This window comes from Chiloscyllium plagiosum, unplaced genomic scaffold (assembly GCF_037043375.1).
Source record: "Chiloscyllium plagiosum isolate Xiang-an unplaced genomic scaffold, Cpla_swu_hap1 HiC_scaffold_21, whole genome shotgun sequence".
Lineage (NCBI taxonomy): Eukaryota > Metazoa > Chordata > Chondrichthyes > Orectolobiformes > Hemiscylliidae > Chiloscyllium > Chiloscyllium plagiosum.
In genome coordinates, this window is record NW_028270159.1 from 56353299 (window position 1) to 56372788 (window position 19490).

The 19490-nt window shown below is 44.3% G+C and overlaps 1 protein-coding gene across 5 annotated transcripts in view; it reads left to right on the top strand.

The window, feature by feature from the left end:
- exd3 (exonuclease 3'-5' domain containing 3) overlaps positions 1 to 19490 on the top strand; it is a 451102-nt gene that overhangs the window by 203808 nt on the left and 227804 nt on the right. For all 5 annotated transcript variants that reach the window (XM_087998598.1, XM_087998600.1, XM_087998602.1 and 2 more), the window contains 3 exons: positions 3188 to 3395; positions 4320 to 4486; positions 5482 to 5658. In XM_087998598.1, the coding sequence (XP_087854724.1) occupies positions 3188 to 3395; positions 4320 to 4486; positions 5482 to 5658 (552 nt within the window). The remainder of the gene's footprint in view (positions 1 to 3187; positions 3396 to 4319; positions 4487 to 5481; positions 5659 to 19490) is intronic.

Below are 19490 nucleotides of genomic sequence, written 5' to 3' on the forward strand. Positions count from 1 at the left end.
GCACCCGGTCCATATCCCTCCAAACCGTTCCCATTCATATACCCATCCAAATGCCATTTAAATGTTGCAGTTGTACCAGCCTCCACCACTTCGTCTGGCAGCTCATTCCATACACTTACAGTGCGTGAAAAAGTTGCCCATTACGTCTCTTTTGTATCTTTCCCTCTCACCCTAAACCTATGCCCTCTAGTTCTGGACTCCCCAACCCCAGGGAAGAGACTTTGTCTATTTATCCTATCCATGCCCCTCATGATTTCCTAAACCTCTGTAAGGTCACCCCTCAGCCTCCGACGCTCCAGGGAAAACAGCCCCAGCCTGTTCAGCCTCTCCCTATAGCTCAAATCCTCCAACCCTGGCAACATCCTTGTAAATCTTTTCTGAACCCTTTCAAGTTTCACAACATCCTTCCAATAGGAAGGAGACCAGAATTGCATGCAATATTCCAAAAGTGACCAAACCAATGTCTTGTACAGCCGTAACATGACTTCCCAACCCCTGTACTCAATACTCTGACCAATAAAGGAAAGCATTCCAAACACCTTCCTCACTATCCTATCTACCTGCGACTCCACTTTCAAGGAGCTATGAACCTGCACTCCAAGGTCTCTTTGTTCAGCAACACTCCCTAGGACGTTACCATTAAGTGTATAAGTCCTGCTAAGGTTTGCTTTCCCAAAATGCAGCACCTCGCATTTATCTGAATTAAACTCCATCTGCCACTTCTCAGCCCATTGGCCCATCTGGTCAAGATCCTGTTGTAATCTGAGGTAACCCTCTTCGCTGTCCACTACACCTCTAATTTTGGTGTTATCTGCAAACTTACTAACTGTACCTCTTATGCTCACATCCAAATCATTTATGTAAATGACAAAAAGTAGAGGGCCCAGCACCGATCCTTGTGGCACTCCACTGGTCACAGGTCTCCAGTCTTAAAAACAACCCTCCACCACACCACCTTCTACCTTTGAGCCAGTTCTGTACCCAAGTAGCTAGTTTTCCCTGTATTCCATGAGATCTAACCTTGCTATTCAGTCTCCCATGGGGAACCTTGTCTAACGCCTTACTGAAATCCATATAGATCACGTACACCCTCTCTTTGTTACTTCTTCAAAAAACTCAAATCAATTTTGTGAGACATGATTTCCCACGCACAAAGCCATGTTGACTTGCCCTAATCAGTCCTTGCCTTTCCAAATACGTGTACGTCTAGTAGTTTGGGATTCCCTCCAACAACTTCCCCACCACTACCATCAGGCTGACTGGTCTGTAGTTCCCTGGCTTGTCCTTACTCCCCTTCTTAAACAGTGGCACCACGTTCGCCAACCTCCAGTCTTCCAGCACCTCACCTGTGACTGTCGATGATACAAATATCTCAGCAAGGGGCCCAGCAATCACTTCCCTAGCTTCCCAAAGAGCTTGAGGGTACACCGATCAGGTCCTGGGGATTTGTCCACTTTTATGTGTTTCAAGACATCCAGCACTTCCTCCTTTGTAATATGGGCATTTTTCAAGATGTCACCATCTATTTCCCTACATTCTATATCTTCCATGTCCTTTTCCACAGTAAATACTGATGCAAAATACTCGTTTAGTATCTCCCCCATCTCCTGCAGCTCCACAGAAAGGCCACCTTGCTGATCTTTGAGGGGCCCTATTCTCTCCCTAGTTACCTTTTGACCTTAATGTATTTGTAAAAACCCTTTGGATTCTCCTTAATTCTGTGTGCCAAAACTATATCATGTCCTCTTTTTGCCTTCCTGATTTCTTTCTTAAGTATACTCCAACTGCCTTTATACGCTTCTAAGGATTCATTCGATCTATCTTGTCTATACCTGACATATACTTCCTTCTTTTTCTTAACCAAACTGTCGATTTCTTTAGTCATCCAGCATTCCCTACACCCACCAGCCTTTCCTTTCACCCTAACAGGAATAAACTGTCTTTGGACTCTCATTATCTCATTTCTGAAGGCTTCCCATTTTCTAGCCGTCCCTTTACTCGTGAATATCTACTCCCAATCAGCTTTTGACAGTTCTGCCAAATACCATCAAAATTAGCTTTCTTCCGATTTAGAACTTCAACTTTTAGATCTGGTCAATCCTTTTCCATCACTATTTTAAAACTAATACAATCGTGGTCGCTGGCCCCAAAGTGCTCTCCCACTGACACCTCAGTCACCTGCCCTGCCTTATTTCCCAAGAATAAGGGGCAACTTTTTCACACAGAGGGTGGTACGGGTATGGAAAGAGCTGCCAGAGGAAGTGGTGGAGGCTGGTACAATTGCAGCATTTAAGAGGCATTTGGATGGGTATATGAACAGGAAGGGTTTGGAGGGATATGGGCCAGGTGCTGGCAGGTGGACTAGATTGGGTTGGGATATCTGGTCGGCATAGACGGGTTGGACCGAAGGGTCTGTTCCGTGCTGTACATCTCTATGACTCTATGACTCTAACTGGTCAAGTTTTGCACCTTCTCGAGTAGGTACATCCACATATTGAATCAGAAAATTTTCTTGTACACACTTAACAAATTCCTCTCCATCTAAACCCTTAACACTATGGCATTCTCAGTCTATGTTTGCAAAGTTAAAATCCCCTACCATAATCACCCTATTATTCTTACAGAAAACTGAGATCTCCTTATAAATTTGTTTCTCAATTTCCTGCTCACTATTGGGGTGTCAATTGTGCAATCAGAATAGGTGATCATCCCTTTCTTATTTCTCAGTTCCACCTAATTAATGTGCCTGGATGTTTTCCCAGGAATATCCTTCCAAGGGCAGCCATAATGTTATCCCTTATCAAAATTGCCAGTCCCCCTTCTCTCTTGCCTCACTTTCTATCCTTCTTGTAGCATTTGTATGCTGGAACATTAAGCTGCCAGTCCTGTCCATCCCTGAGCCACATTTCTGTAATTGCTATAATAAAACTTGCTTTTCATACTGACTGAAGGTTCCTGCCCATGCTACGTGTGTGAATTGTTTCTCCTCTTAAGATGCAGGCCTGATTAATTCTTTGTTCTTGCCCTCTCCCTTTCAGTTGTACAATGCTGATGTGAATAACTCCTGCATTTGTTTCTATTAAGTGTGTATTTAATAATGTGAGCTGCTTGATTACTTCACTCAGAACGATCAGATCTGAGAGTTTGTATTGAATTAAACTGAGAATCCTTTCTGAATGATGTTCAGCTACAGAAAGTGCCAATTCGAAGACGGGACAGAAACCGAAGTGTGGAAGTGCTGGTGTCAGAGGACGGTGTAGACTCTGGAAACAGCCACGTTGAAAAGGGGCTTAGTCTCCTTGTGCAGAGTGTGCTGGGGAAATCACTGGATAAGACGGAGCAGCTAAGTAACTGGGAGAGACGACCTCTCCGGCCCCAGCAGATCATTTATGCAGGTGAGCAGCTCCTGGTAAGCTCACTGATCCATTGTTACCCAGATCTAATGTAAAATGGTCACACTGGTAGGAGTTTGTGCTGAGAAACCTGTTGTACTTCTTTGCATTCTCTGATCTCAGTTACAACGTGAGAAAGACTTTTGAACCATTAGGATTTGGGATCAGTGAACACGGGGCCAGGCTGTCTGTCTGGTTTCGTCTCAGTGTTGATAGCTTTGGCTCAATGTGTCGCTTCCCTCTGAGTGTCGAGATCATAAATCCAAATCCCAATCCCTATTTTGTTTTTGAGGCCTTAACGTGCACAAGTTTGCTGCCAAACTTTGTTTATTTCAATTTTGCATAGCCTAGATCCCTGTGTGTGAAACCAGCACATGTATTCCACTGAGAGTCACTGCATATAGAACGATATCCCTGTGTGTGTGTGTGTGTGTGTGTGTGTGTGTGTGTGTGTGTGAGAGAGTGACTGTAACTGTACCCCAGTGAGAGTCAGTGTGTGTGTGGGGGACTGTACCCCAGTGAGAGTCAGTGTGTGTGTGGGGGACTGTACCCCAGTGAGAGTCAGTGTGTGTGTGGGGGACTGTACCCCAGTGAGAGTCAGTGTGTGTGTGGGGGACTGTACCCCAGTGAGAGTCAGTGTGTGTGTGGGGGACTGTACCCCAGTGAGGGTCAGTGTGTGTGTGTGGGGGACTGTACCCCAGTGAGAGTCAGTGTGTGTGTGTGGGACTGTACCCCAGTGAGAGTGTGTGTGTGGGACTGTACCCCAGTGAGAGTCAGTGTGTGTGGGGGACTGTACCCCAGTGAAAGTCAGTGTGTGTGGGACTGTACCCCAATAAGAGTCAGTGCGTGTGAAACTGTACCTCCTCTTAAGTGGGGAAAAAAAAATAAATGGACAAATGGGAATAAATGTTACTGTGTGCTCTGCAGCCTCTGATGCCTACTGCCTGCTGGATGTATATGATGCTCTTTGTCGAGAACCACAGCGCTTTGGTTTGAGCTACAGCCTTGAAGAGTTTTTGATGCTCAAAGTAGAGAAGAAGGCGAGGGGACTGAAACAAAAGAAAATCAAGAGCAGTCCGCCCCTCCCTTTCCAGGTAGGAAGTTGCACAGACATATACGATTCATCAGAGTTGAAAATGTGTTGCTGGAAAAGTGCAGCAGGTCAGGCAGCATCCAGGGAACAGGAGAATCGACGTTTCGGGCATAAGCTCTTCTTCAGGAATGAGGAAAGTTTGTCCAGCAGGCTAAGATAAAAGGTAGGAAGGAGGGACTTGGGGGAGGGGCGTCGGAAATGCGATAGGTGGAAAGAGGTCAAGGTGAGGGTGATAGGTCAGACTGGGGTGGGGGTGGAGAGGTCAGGAAGAAGATTGCAGGTTAGGAAGGCAGTGCTGAATTCGATGGATTTGACTGAGACAAGGTGGGGGGAGGGGAAATGAGGAAACTGGTGAAATTAGAGTTCATCCCTTGTGGTTGGAGGGTTCCTAGGCGGAAGATGAGACGCTCTTCCTCCAACCGTCGTGTTGTTGTGGTCTGACGATGGAGGAGTCCAAAGACCTGCATATCCTTGGTGGAGTGGGAGGGGGAGTTGAAGTGTTGAGCCACAGGGTGGTTGGGTTGGTTGGTCCGGGTGTCCCAGAGGTGTTCTCTGAAACGCTCCGCAAGTAGGTGGCGCAAGTATATGATTCATCAACAATTTAAAAGATATGAGTGTGATTGGGGCAATGGGAGCACTGATGGAAGGAACAATTGAATTCAATATGATGTTTTAGGGAGTGCAGTGTCAGAGAATGCTGCAATGATTTTGTAAGCATGGGGAGGGCTAGAGGGTGCAGGGTACTGTCGAGAAATGGTCGGCAGTTTGATCAGATACAGAGGGAAACAGCGTGTCGCTGCTGGTTGAAATGACTGGTCTTCCTGCCGAATAGGCTATTGTTCTGTCTGAACCAGGGTCTGAGTATTCAAGGAGCAGGTTGTGACAAATGTCAAGTGGGGTGAGTTTTAGTAAATCCACGCTTTCTGAAGATTAAAGTGTCTCTCTGATATTGTGAGCTTCTTCTGAGCCATCGTTTGTTTCTCTTCCTTTTCACAGTATGGGCAGACCCTGCAGCCAAACATGTTAAAGGCATCATCCTCCCCTCCTTTATCACCCTCCGAGTTCAGTGTTGTCTGTGACAACATGTTGCAAGGGTTAGGCCGGTACCTGCGTTGTCTTGGAGTGGATGTGAAGATTTTGGAGAATGATGATGATCACAGGAAGGCTGCTGAGGTAAGACAGAGTTTAAACTAAGAGAGAGTGTGAGTGATGGTGAAGGAGACAGAGAGTGAATGGGGAGGGGTAATGGAGATGAAGAGGAGAGGGAAATGGACATTGTGAGGAAGAGGGTATAGTGAGGCACAGTGGGGGGCGAGAGAAGACTGGAGGGGTGTGAGCAAGGAGGGCAGAGGGAGTCTGTAGAGAGTGAGTGAGGAGAGAAGAGCGAGACGGTGAGTGTGGGTGAGCGAGGTGGGCAGAGGGAGACGAGTGTGGGTGAACGAGGTGGGCAGAGGGAGATGGGGGTGGGTGAGTGAGGTGGCAGGGGGAGACGGTGGGGGTGGGTGAGTGAGGTGGGCAGAGGGAGACGGTGAGTGTGGGTGAGCGAGGTGGACAGAGGGAGACAGCGGGGGTGGGTGAGCGAGGTGGGCAGGGGGAGACAGCGGGGGTGGGTGAGTGAGATGGGCAGGGGGAGACGGTGGGGGTGGGTGAGTGAGGTGGGCAGGGGGAGACGGTGCGGGTGGGTGAGTGAGGTGGGCAGGGGGAGACGGTGGGGGTGGGTGAATGAGGTGGGCAGGGCTAGACAGTGGGGATGGGTGAGTGAGGTGGACAGAGGGAGACGGTGAGTGTGGGTGAGCGAGGTGGGCAGGGGGAGACAGCGGGGATGGGTGAGTGAGGTGGGCAGGGGGAGATGGTAGAGGGTGTCAGTGAAGAGGGCAAAGGGAGATAGAGAGCAAGAGTTTGGCTAGGCAAAGGTGGGGAGGAAAGAGAGGTGATAGATTGCAGTATAAATGGAAGAGAGGTAGGAGAATGAGGAAAGGAAACGTGGAGTGGGTAAAGGAGGGTTATTTAATCAATTCTGGCTGGAGAGAAGAAAGTCACAGATGAATCAGAATGGAAATGCATTGTTGGATCAAGGCTGATAGCTAGGCTGCTGTCCTCAGTGTGGTTTACCCTTGTGAGGATTAAGGATGATAGTCACTCTTTTGCATCATGTAGGATGTCACTGGCGATAAATTTTCTGACTGCCAATCACAGTACAATCTCACCAGGGACTCCAATGTAAGAGAGCTCATGATGCATCCAGAGAGTGGAAAAACATATCAGAGAAATAACAAATTAGTAACACTGCAGGGAACCCCACAGCAGAAGTGGTATTGTTTCCACTCTTTTGGATTCTAAATCTTCCAACATTGCAGAGCTGTGTTGCTGCCATATGGGTCATGTGTGTTTGAACATGCGCAGGTTGGCTTGGCACCCAGCTGCAACCAGACTGCTGTATCTAACCCAACTCAATCAGTGGTCAGACCCTCAGCTTATTGAGTTGTTTGTTGCCAGGGCTGTCATCCTTTCTCAAATGAAAAATTGTGGTTCCCAATTGCGGTTTGAAAAGAAAAAGAAAGTTGCAACAGTCCCAGAGGTCCATTGGGGTGCTGTTTCCTGAGAGGGAGAGACAGTGAGACACATGACTGATGCTGAGTTTAACCTGAGTAATTTTTGGGAACAGTAACATGATGTATTGTACTCCTCTCTTCGTTTGAAATGTGTCTTGATAATTTTGAAATATTTATCAAAGATTATTATTTGGATAAATGCCCTTCTGTTGTTCCATCTCCCAAGTCTAAATCCAGGCTCTGTTTCATCAATCACTACTTCAAATAGTTATAAGTTCTTCATATTATAATTTTCTAAATTGCTTTAACAAGGTGACTCATTAAGATTATCATTCTTAGATGGTTACCATCCATTGATTTAGGTTTCTCTGGTAACTTAATGAGTAATGAACGTCACCTTTGTATATTTTTGATCACAAATTTCTGTTATCATTTCTAATTCAGTTTCACAAAGTCTTTTAACATTCTTTTCATTTACAACATGGGCTTCACCAGCCAGGCCAGCATTTATTACCAATCCCTAATTGCTGTAAGGTAATTAAGTGTCAACCATTTTGCTATGGGTCTGGAGTCATGTGTAGGTCAGACCTGGGAAGGATAGCAGCTTCCTTCCCTGAAGGAAATGAGTGAACCAGAAGAGTTTTTCCAACGTTGACAATGGTTTTGTGGTCATCATTTGATTCCTAATTCAAGATAATTATTGAAGTCAAATTCCATCATTTGCCTTGGTGGGATTCAAATCCAAGTTCCCAGAATATTAAGTGGATCTCTTGATTAATAGTCTCGCAATAATACCATTAGAATATCATCTCCCCTTTTAGCCATGGCTTCATCTGTTCTAAAGTACCTATCAATGACAAAATATTTGCTAGCTCTGACATCATAATGTTTGGTCCATCGTTTGCTTCCATCTTGAAAACTCACTTAATTTTGAGCATCATACAATATCTACAATTCACTTATATAATGTATCATCATTTTGTTAGTGCATCCCTTTCAAACAATATTTTCTCATCTTTGTGTTTTGTGCAACAGCTATCTCCCCTTGTCCCTTTTATTTATCTATGAAAGGCTTCAGCTTCTGGTACATAAAATCTTGAAAGCATCATAAAAATGAAAGTTATAACACCTCAGTAGCTACATAACACCTCAGTAGATCTACAGTAGCTACTTATGTGCATTCTTTATTTATTTCAGTGTGATCAACTCAGATTTGTTGGTTTTCTTTCCTCTTTTCACCATCACTGTCAGTCTCTCATCTGTCACCCACTGCTTGTCTTTTCTTTACTCTTTTGTTAACATTTCCTTTCTATTTTCTTGTATAACTGTCTTTTTTGTGTTTTTCCATTTGCTTTATATTTTTTGTTCTAAGGTGCTCTGTTTGCATCCTTCATCCTAAAACGTGAAGGTTTGTGCTTTTATTTAAAGAATGAACGCCTCTTTGTTTTCACCCTTCAAGTTTTCGGGATCCTTGCGGGGGAGGGGGAGCAGCACCAAGTTGTGGTCCACATAGGCACCAACGACATAGGTAGGAAAGAGATGGGGATTTAAGGCAGAAATTCAGGGAGCTAGGGTGGAAGCTTAGAGCTAGGACAAACAAGTTGTTATCTCTGGTTTGTTGCTTGTGTCACGTGCGAGTGAGGTGAGGAACAGAGAGAGAGAGAGAGAGAGAGAGAGGAGTTGAACACATGCTACAGGGATGGTGCAGGAGGGAGAGTTTTGGATTCCTGGATAATTGGGGCTCTTTCTGGGGAAGTTGGGATCTCTACAAACAGGATGGTCTTCACCTGAACCAGAGGGGTACCAAACACCAAATTGAGGGGTGATAGATATAGGTCAGATATCAGAGGTAGGTTCTTTACTCAGAGAGAGGTCGGGGCGTGGAACACACTCCCTGCAACAATTGTAGACACATCAACTTTACGGGTATTTAAGTGGTCATTGGATAGGCAAATGGATGAGAATGAAATAGTGTGGGTTAGATGGGCTTCAAATTGTTTCCACAGGTCGGTGCAACATCGAGGGCGAAAGGGCCTGTACTGTGCTGGAATGTTCTATGTAATTTGTTAGCATCTAATTAGCTACATATATTTTTCTTCTTTTGATCTCTTCACTTTCATTTATTTTTTGCCACAGGGTGACAACGATCTGAATTTATATCTGCACCAGATACACACGAATGAATGTTCTTTGTATTGTTTCTAAAATGTTATTTCACAATCACATAATCTATTGATTTTTAAAGCACCATCTGAAGCTCTTGAAGTGTATAGTCTTTTTCATTGCTTAAAGAATGTGTTTGCCAACATTAGATCTTTTTGTCAAAATTGTATCAGTCTGTCATTTTTTTCAACCTATTGGCATAATGTACATTCAATCCTGATGCTCCTTTACAAATTTTAATGTTTAAATCACCTATTATAATTAGTTTATTGATCATAACAGTTCTGGATGTCACCATAAAATGCCTCCATTCCCTGCTCTGTGATCTTCGTTCGCAGCTTAAACTTGCTTGTCAACCAGATCAGAATATGGATTTATATTCAATCCATATTCAAAACTATTTAACAGAAGATACAAGGGATCAGTTTAAAGTTCCTGATCAACCTCAAAAAGAGTAATGACAATTAAGATTGAAACAAACAACGAGAAGATAAAAACAATAATACACAGAAGGAATGCAATACAGGAAATTCGAGGGAAGGTTGTCACACTGGGACGTTTGGCTGTTTAGGACATGATGGCAAACTCAGTGCAGAAATTAGAAGCGGTATTGAGATAACCAGGAAGATGTGTTAATGACAAGAAAATCCAAGTTTGTAATAAGAATAAATCTCTCACGATACTATATTCCATCCACTTTCCTGTACACTTCCACTATGGGCAATATGTAATGATTTGAGAAAGAGGCTTTTGAAAAATGGATTTTAAGATGTATTCTAAAGATTCCATGTACAGACCATATGGCAAATGAAAAGGTACTTAAAATTGCAAGAGCAACAAGAACTTCAAAAACATGACATTCAGAAAAGAAATAGTATTTTAGCCTCCTCCACTATTTTAGCCAGAACCAATTGTGTGCCAAACAGCATAGGTAGCAAGTGATACACAAGGAATTCCACAACCAAGAAATCAGATCTAAGATCTGCAGTGCTCCCATGTCTTGTTGTGAAGGCTGGTGAACAATTAAATGACTTGCTGGGGGAGAAGGCTCCATAAAGATCCCCATCTCATGTGACTGGGGAGTCCAGCACATCTATGCAAAAGATACAGGTGAAGTATTTGTAATAATCTGTAGGAAGAAGTGCCAAGGATGACCTAGCTCTGCCTTCTCTGGACGTATCCGATGTCACAAACGTTGTCTTCAGCCAGCTTGATTCAGTCTGTGATCACAGGAAATGGTTGGAGCTACTGGATACCTCAGAGGCAACATTCCAGCAATAGTACTGAAGGCTCCTGAGCTTGCTGCTCCCCCTAGCCCAAACTGTTCCATTAATTGCTGGCATCTACCCGACTATGTGGAAAATTGCCCAGGTATGATCTGTAAACATTAAAGCAAGACTCATCCAACCCGGCCAATTATCACTATGTCAGTCTACTCTCAATCGTCAGTAAAGTGATGGAAGGCACTGAGCACAATCTGCTCAGTGATGCCCAGTTCGGGTTCCGCAAGGGCGACCCAGCTGCAGACCTCATTACAGCCTTGGCTCCTGAGGTGAGAGTGACTGCCTTTGACATCAGATTTCGATTTTATTGTCACGTGTACGCGAGTTTAGGAGTATAGTGAAAGGTATACAAAGTTGCCATTCTACAGCGCCATCTTAGTGTATACCAGACAAAATTAAAGACAGAATCAGAAATAAATAGCTAAAAGAAAAGGAAAAGTCCAGATCACTCACCCGCCCCCACCATGAGTCCTTGCTGCCAAAAGAACCAAGTCACAAAGTCTATCCCTCAGTTTGCGAACTCTTATATACCCCATGAACCCGCACGCTGTTGGAACTGAAGTGCCATTGCCTTTGCTGTCAGGTACCAGTGCTTAACCATGTCCTGGAGTTGTGCCGCCGCTGCTGAAACCATATTGCCATTCTTCAGCACCATCTTGCCTCCAGTGACATTATCACTACCATGAGATCACGCTGCGCTGACCTCAGCAATGCAGCTGCCGCTGAACCTGCCGGGTCCCATACTGAGCTCAAACCTAACGCTGGGCCAACCATGCTGAAGCAGCGGGTGCCTCATTCTGGCTTATGCTGCTGCCACTGCTGCCTCCTGGGACCACCATTTCGGCAATGAAACCTGTTGCTGCCCACTCCCCCAAGAAGGGGAGCACTGCCACCACTACCAACAGTCTGCAATGGGAACTGCTGCTGCCAACAAAGGAAAAGAAAGAGAAAAGCAACACTAAAAGAGAGAAAAGAGCAAGGCATACAGAAGCAGACGAGCCCCAAACTCTGCTCTTGGCATACATCAGGCCACATTTAACAGTGTATCGCATTAAGAAGCCGTAGTAAAACTGGAGTCAATGGGAATCAGGGAGAAAGCTGTCTGCTGGTTATACCTAGTACAAAGTAAAATGGATGCGATTGTTGGACATCAGCTGCAGGAAATTCTGTAGACGTTCCTCAGTGTGGTGTTGTAGGCCCAACATTCTTCAGCTGCTTCGTTAATGATCTTCCCTCATCTTAAAGTCAGAAGTTTGGAAGTTCACTGATTATGCAATGTTCAACATTATTCATGGCTCCTGACACAGTCCATTCTCAACTGCAGCAAGATGTGGACAGTTCCAGATCCTGGATGTAAGTTTGCACGCTGAGCTGGAAGATTTGTTTTCGATGCTGGTGTTATGTCCTACTTTCTATTTATATGTTGAGGTTTCCTTGGTTTGGTGATGTCATTTCCTATTCTTTTTCGCAGAGGGTGGTAGATGGGATTCAAATCGACGTGTTTGTTGATAGAGTTCTGGTTGGGGTGCCATGCTTCTAGGAATTCTCATATGTGTCTCTGTTTGGTTTGTCCTAGGATGGATGTGTTGTCCCAGTCGAAGTGGCGTCCTTCCTTATCTGTATGTAAGAACACTAGTGAGAGAGGGTTATGATATTTTGTGGCTAGTTGATGTTCATGTATCCTGGTGGCTAGTTTTCTGCTTGTTTGTCCAATGTAATGTTTGTCTCAGTTTTTGGAAGGTATTTTGTAAATGATGTTCATTTTGCTTGTTGCCATTCCTAGAAGCATGGCATTCCAACTCTATCAACAAACACATTGACTTGGACCCGATCTACCACCCTCTGAAATAATCAGGAAATGGCATCACCACAGGAAATGACATTACCAACCCAAGGAAACCTAAACACACAAATAGAAGGTGGGACATAACACCAGTGCTTCACCGGAGGCTCACTGATGATGTTACCTAGTATGGTGACGAAATGTCAGAAACCTTATTTTCCAGCTCAGTGAGCAAACCTACACCCAGAACCTCAACCTGAGCTACAAATTTTCTCAAAACTCATTAATGCCTTTTAAATGTTGTAATTGTACCAGCCTTCACCACTATCTCTACGTAGAACAATACAGCGCAGTACAGGCCCTTCAGCCCTCTTTGTTGTGTCAACCTGTGGAACCAATCTAAAGCCCATCTAACCTATTTCATTTCATTTTCATCCATATGTTTATCCACTTACTATTTAAATGCCCTTAATGTTGGCGAGACTACTACTGTTTCAGGCTCTGCATTCCATGCCCTTATTACTCTGATCTGTCCTGTACCTATCACACCTCTTTTTAAAGCTATGTCCCCTCTTGTTAGCTGAGGAAAAAGGCTCTCACTGTCCACCCTATCTAATTCTCTGATCATCTTGTATACCTTATTTAGTCACCTCTTAACCTTCTTCTCTTGAATGAAAACAGCCTCCTGTCCCTCAGCCGTTCTTCATAAGACCTTCCCTCCATACCAGGCAACATCCTCATAAATCTCCTTTGCATCTTTTCCAATGATTCCTTGTCTTTCCTACAATGCAACGACCAGAACTGTACACAATACTCCAAAACTCAAACCCTCTACCAATAAAAGCTAACACACCGTACGCCGCCTTAACAACTTTATCAACCTTCAGGGATCTGTGCACATGGACACCGAGATCTCTCTGCTTATCCATGTTACCAAAAATCTTACCATTAGCCCAGTACTCTGCATTCCTGTTACTCCTTCCGAAGTGAATCACCTCACAATTTTCTGCATTAAACTCCATTTGCCACCTCTCAGCCCAGCTCTACAGCTTATCTATGTCTCTCTGTAACCTAGAACAACCTTCTGCGCAGTCCACGACTCCTCCGACATTAGTGTCATCCGCAAATTTACTAACCCATCCTCCTACGCCCTTTTCAAGGTCATTTATAAAAATGACAAACAGCAGTGGCCCCAAACATATCCTTACGGTACACCACTAGTAACTGAACATTTCCCATCAACCACCACTTTATCTTCTTACAGCTAGCCAATTTCTGATCCAAACTGCTAAATCACCCTCCATCCCATGCATCTGTATTTTCTGCAATAGCCTTCCATGGGGAACCTTATCAAACACCTTACTGAAATCCATATACACCACATCAACCGCTTTACCCTCATCCACCTGTTTGATCACCATCTCAAAGAACTCAATAAGGTTTGTGAGGCAACACCTGCCCTTCACAAAACTGTATTGAAAATCCTTAATCAAATTATTTGTTTCTAGCTGATTATAAATTCTATGTCTTATAATCCTTTCCAAAACTTTACCCACAACCAAAGTGAGTCTCACAGGTCTATAATTTTCAGGGTTGTCTCTACTCCCTTTCTTGGGATAACATTTACTATCCTCCAGTCTTCTGGCGCTATTCCCGTAGACAATGATGACATAAAGATCAAAGCCTAAAGCTCTGCAATCTTCTCCCGGACTTCCTAGAGAATCCTTGGATAAATTCCATCCAGCCCAGGGGATTTATATATTTTCACACTTTCCAGAATTGCTAACACCTCCTCCTCGTGAACCTCAATCCCATCTAGCCTCGTAGCTTGTATCTCAGTATTCTCCTCGAAAACATTGTCTTCTTCCACTGTGAATACTGATTTTAAAAAAAATTCATTTAGTGCCTCTCCTATCTTTTTGGACTCCATGCACAACTTCCCACTACTGCCCTTGATCCTTGGCCCTAATCTTACTCTAGTCATTCTTTTATTCCTGACATGGCTATAGAAAGCTTTAGGGTTTTCCTTGATCCTATCTGCCAAAGACTTTTCATGTCACCTTCTGACTCTTTCTCGCTCTCTCTTTCGGTCCTTCCTGGCTAACCCATTCTTCTACGCCATCCTGTGGTAGCTCATTCCATACATGCAACACTTCTGCATGAAAAAGTTGCCCCTTTGGTCCCGCTCACCTTAAATCTATGACCTCTAGCTTTGACTCCCCTACCATGGGAAAAAGATTTTGGCTTTTCACCCTATCCATGCCCTCTCATGGTTTTATAAACTTCTATAAGGCAACCCCTCAGCCTTCAATACTCCAGAGGGAAAAGAAAAGCCCCAGCCTATTTAGCCTCTCCCTGCAATTCTGGCAGCATCCCTGTAAATCTTTTCTGAACCCTTTCAAGTTTCACAACATCTTTGGTAAAGCAGGAAAACCAGTATTGAAAACTGTATTCTAAAAGTGGCCTCACCAATACCCTGTACAGCTGAAACCTGAGATCCCAACTCCTATACTCAGTTCACTGACCAGTGAAGGCAGGCATGCCAAATACCATCTTCACCATTATTTTCAAGGACTCTATTTTCAAGGAACTATTCAACTATTCAAGGTCTCTTTGTTCGGCATCACTCTCCAGGGCTGTAAAAGTCTTCCCCTGATTTCACTACTAAAAATGTAATACCTCACATTTATCTAAATTAAACTCCATCCGCTGTTCTCTGGCCCATCTGATCAAGGTCCTATTGCATTCTGAGACGGTCGCCTTCACTGTCCACTACACCACCAGTTTTAGTGATATCTGCAAACTTAACCTGCCATACTTCCTATACTCCCATCCAAATCATTCATTAAAAATGACAAAAAGTAGTCGACCGAGCATAGATGCTGGTGGCTTACCACTCACCACAGGTCTCCAGTCTGAAAACAATCCTCTACCGCCTTCAAGACAATTTGGTATCCAATTAGCTAGCTCTTCCTAGATTTGAAGTGAGCTAATCTTGCTAACCAGTCTACCATGTGGAAACTTGTTGAACAGTGGGCGGTACGGTGGCACAGTGCTGATTGGTGTCAGTTAGCACTGCTGCCTCACAGCGCCAGAGACCCAGGTTCAATTCCCACCTCAGGCGAATCTCTGTGTGGAGTTTGCACATTCTCCCCGTGTCTGCGTGGGTTTCCTCCGGGTGCTCCGGTTTCCTCCCACAATCCAAAATAGTGCAGGTTAGGTGAATTGGCCATGCTAAATTGCCCGTAGTGTTAGGTGAAGGGGTAAATGTACGGGAATGGGTCTGGGTGGATTGCGCTTCGGCGGGTCGGTGTGGACTTGTTGGGCTGAAGGGCCTGTTTCCACACTGTAAGTAATCTAATCTAATCTAACCTTGCTGAAGGTCATATGAACATCTACCGCTCTGTCTTCATCAATCTTCTTTGTTACTTCTTCAAAGAACTCAAATTATTGAGACACGGTTTCCCTCACACAAAGCCATGTTACTATCCCTAATCAGTACTTGCCTTTCCAAATGCATGTAAATCCTATCCCTCAGATTCCCCTTAGCCACCACTGACATCAGGCTCGCTGGTCTATTGTTGCCTGCCTTTTCCTTACCATCTTTCTGAAATAATGGCACCACATTAGCCAACCTCCAATCTTCCGGCACATCATGTGTAACTATTGATAATAAGGAGCTCAGCAATCTCTTCCCTAACTTCCCACAAAGTTCTGCGATACACCAATCAGGTCCCGGAGATTTATCTATCTTTATGTGTTTTAAGACTTCCAGCACCAGCTCTTCTGTGATATAAACACATTTCAAGATATCACATTATTTTCCCAGGTTCTCTAGCTTCCATGTCCTTATCCACAGTAATCCACACTAGCGGAAAATGCTCGTTTCGTATCTCACCTGTTTCCTTTGGTTGCACACATGGACAGCCATGTTGAACTCCCTGCTGACTCTTTTGCCCTGAACGTATTTGTATAATCTCTTTGGATTCTCCTTAACCTTATTTTCGAAAGCTATTTCATATCCCTTTTCTTCTCCTCTTGATTTCCCTCTTAAGTATACTTCTATTGCCCTTATACTCCTGTTGGGATTCACTCAATCCCAGCTGTTTATATCTGACATACGCCACCTTTTTCTTGACCAGAACCTCAATTTCTGTAGTCACCCAGCATTTCCTACACATTCCAGCCTTGCCCTTCACACTAATAGGAACACACTGACTCTGAATTCTCATTATCTCATTTTTGAAGGCCTCCCAATTTCCAACTGTTGCTTTGCCTGTGAATAGCCTCTCACAATCAACTTTTGAAAGATGGTACTATCAAAGTTGGCCTTATTCCAATTGAGAACTTTAACTTTAAGAACAAAGAAAATTTATAGCCCTGGAACAGGCCCTTCGGCCCTCCAAGCCTGTGCCAATTCAAATCCACTGTCTAAACCTATCACCCAATTCCTAAGGATCTGTATCCCTCTTCCCCCCCACCTACTCATGCATCTGTCCAGACGCACCTTAAGTGAACGTACCATGCCTGCTTATACTACCTCTGCTGGGAACGCGTTCCAGGCACTACTACCCTCTGTGTAAAGTAGCTCAGGTCTATCCTTTTCCATAACTATTTTAAAAGGAATAGAATTATGATCACTGACCCCCAAGTGCATCTCAGTGACACCTCGGTCACTTCCCTGTCTTATTCCCCAAGAGAAGGTCAAGTACTTATACCCACATATTGAGTAAGAACACTTTCTTCTGCACACTTAACAAGTCCTCTCCATACAAGCCCGGAACAATATGGCAGTCCACGTTTATGTTGGGAAGATAAAATTCCCTACCATTACAACCCAATTATTCCTACAGACATCTGAGATCTCCTTACACATTTGCTTCTCAATTTACTGCTGATTATTGGGGAGTCTGGAATACAGTCCGAATAAAGTGATGAGACTTTTGGTGACCATGAAACTACAGCTGACTACCATTGCAAAAGGATCCCTTCTGGTTCACTGTGCCCTTTTAGGGATGGAAATCTGCCATTCTGACCATGTTTGTCTTGCTTCTGGTTTCATGCCCAAAGCAGATTGGTTTACCATTGAATATCCTATGAAATGGTCTAGTTAGCCACTCAGAACATGGCAGGACTGGTGGTCTGAAGTGTATTTATTTTCATGCAAGGTGTATAACAGATGATCTTAGAGCCTGGATTAGCATGTGGAACAATGATATGGTAGCCATTGCTTGAGAGAAGAGCAGGACTGGCAGCAGAACATACCAGGGTTTAATGTTTTAGGTGTGATAGGGCGAGGATGTTAAAGGAGTGAGCGAGTTGTATTAAGGACAATGTCACAACTGCATGAAGAGAGTTCATCTTGGAGGTCTTATCCAGTGATGCCATATGGGTAGAATGTAGGAATATGAAAGTTGCAGTCATTATGATGGGATTATATTATGTTCCTGTGAAAGGCAAGACTGGCAGGTATAGGGGACCTCAGATGACGAGATATTGAGGCATTGACCAGAAAAAAAGGAGGATGCATGGCTGAGGTACAGGCAGCTAGGATTATGCGAATCCCTGGGGGAGTTATCTAAACAGGAGGGCAAAAAGGGAGCATGAGATAGCTTCGGCTGAGAAGATTGGAGTGAATCCAAAGAGATTCTTTAAGTATACAAAAAGAAGAAGAATAACTGGAGAGGACCTAGTTATCCCTCAAGGTCCAAAATGGGACATGTATGTGTGGAACCGCAGGAGATGGGCGTGGTCCTCAATGAATATTTCTCCTCTGTGTTTCTCCGTGGAGAAAGACATAAAAACTTGGGATCTTGGGGAAGTTAGTGACGATATCTTGGGGACAGTCCATATCGCAGTAGAGGAAGTGTTGGATGTATCAGAATGTATGAAAGCAGATAAATCTCCTGGTCCTGACCGGATATATTCAAGGACATTGCAAGAGGCACAGAAGAAATTGCAGAGGCCCTGGCTGATGTATTTGCATCGTCATTAGCCAGGGGTGAGGTCCCGGACGACTGAAGGGTAGTGAATGTTGTGCTGTTATTCATGAAGGGTTGTAAAGAGAAATCTGGGAACTATAAACCAGTAAGCTGAGCATCCGTGGTGGCTAAGTTACTTGAGAAGATTCTAAGAGATAAGATATGCATACGTTTGGAAAGACAATGTTTGATTAGGAGTAGTCACCATGTGCGGGGGAGATTGTGCCTCACAGATTTGTTAGAGTACTTGGATGAAGTGACCAGGAAGGATGATGAGGGCAGGGCGATGGACAGAGTCTATATGGATTTCAGTAAGGCCTTTGATAAGGTTCCACATGGTAGGCTGCTCTGGAAGGTTAGATCACATGGAATCCAGATGAAGCTGACAAATTGGATACAAAATTGGCTTGATGGTAGGAAGCAGAGGGTAATAGTGGAAGGATGCTTGTCAGACTGGAGGCCTATGGCTGGTGGAGTGCCTCAGGGGTCGGTGCTGGGCCCATTGCTGCTTGTTATCTGTATCAATGAATTGGATGAAAATGTATAAAGCATAGACTAATAGTCATAGAGATGTACAGCACGGAAGCAGACCCTTCGGTCGAACTCGTCCATGCCGACCAGATATCCCAACCCAATGTGCCAACACCTGACCTGTATCCCTCCAAACCCTTCCTATTCATGTCCCCATCCAGATGCCTTTTAAATGGTGCAATTGTACCAGCCTCCACCACTTCCTCTGGCAGCTCATTCCATACACGAACCACCCTTTGCATGAAAATGTTGCCCCTTAGGTCTCTTTTGTATCTTTCCACTCTCACCCTAAACCTATTGTCTCTAGTTCTGGACTCCCCCACCGCAGGGAAAAGACTTTGTCTATTAATCCATGCCCCTCATGATTTTATAAACCCCTATAAAGTCCCCCCTCAGCCTCCGATGCATCAGGGAAAACAGCCGTTGCCTATTCAGTCTCTCCCTATAGCTCAAATCCTCCATCCCTGGCAACATCCTTTAAATCTTTTCTGAACTCTGTCAAGTTTCACAACATCCTTCCGATAGGAAGGAGACCAGAATTGCACGCAATATTCCAAAAGTGGTCTAACCAGCATCCTATACAGCTGCAACATGACCTCCCAACTCCTTTACTCAATGCTCTGACCAATAAAGGAAAGCATACCAAATGCCTTCTTCACTATCCTATCTACCTGCGACTCCACTTTCAAGGAGCTATGAACCTGCACTCCAA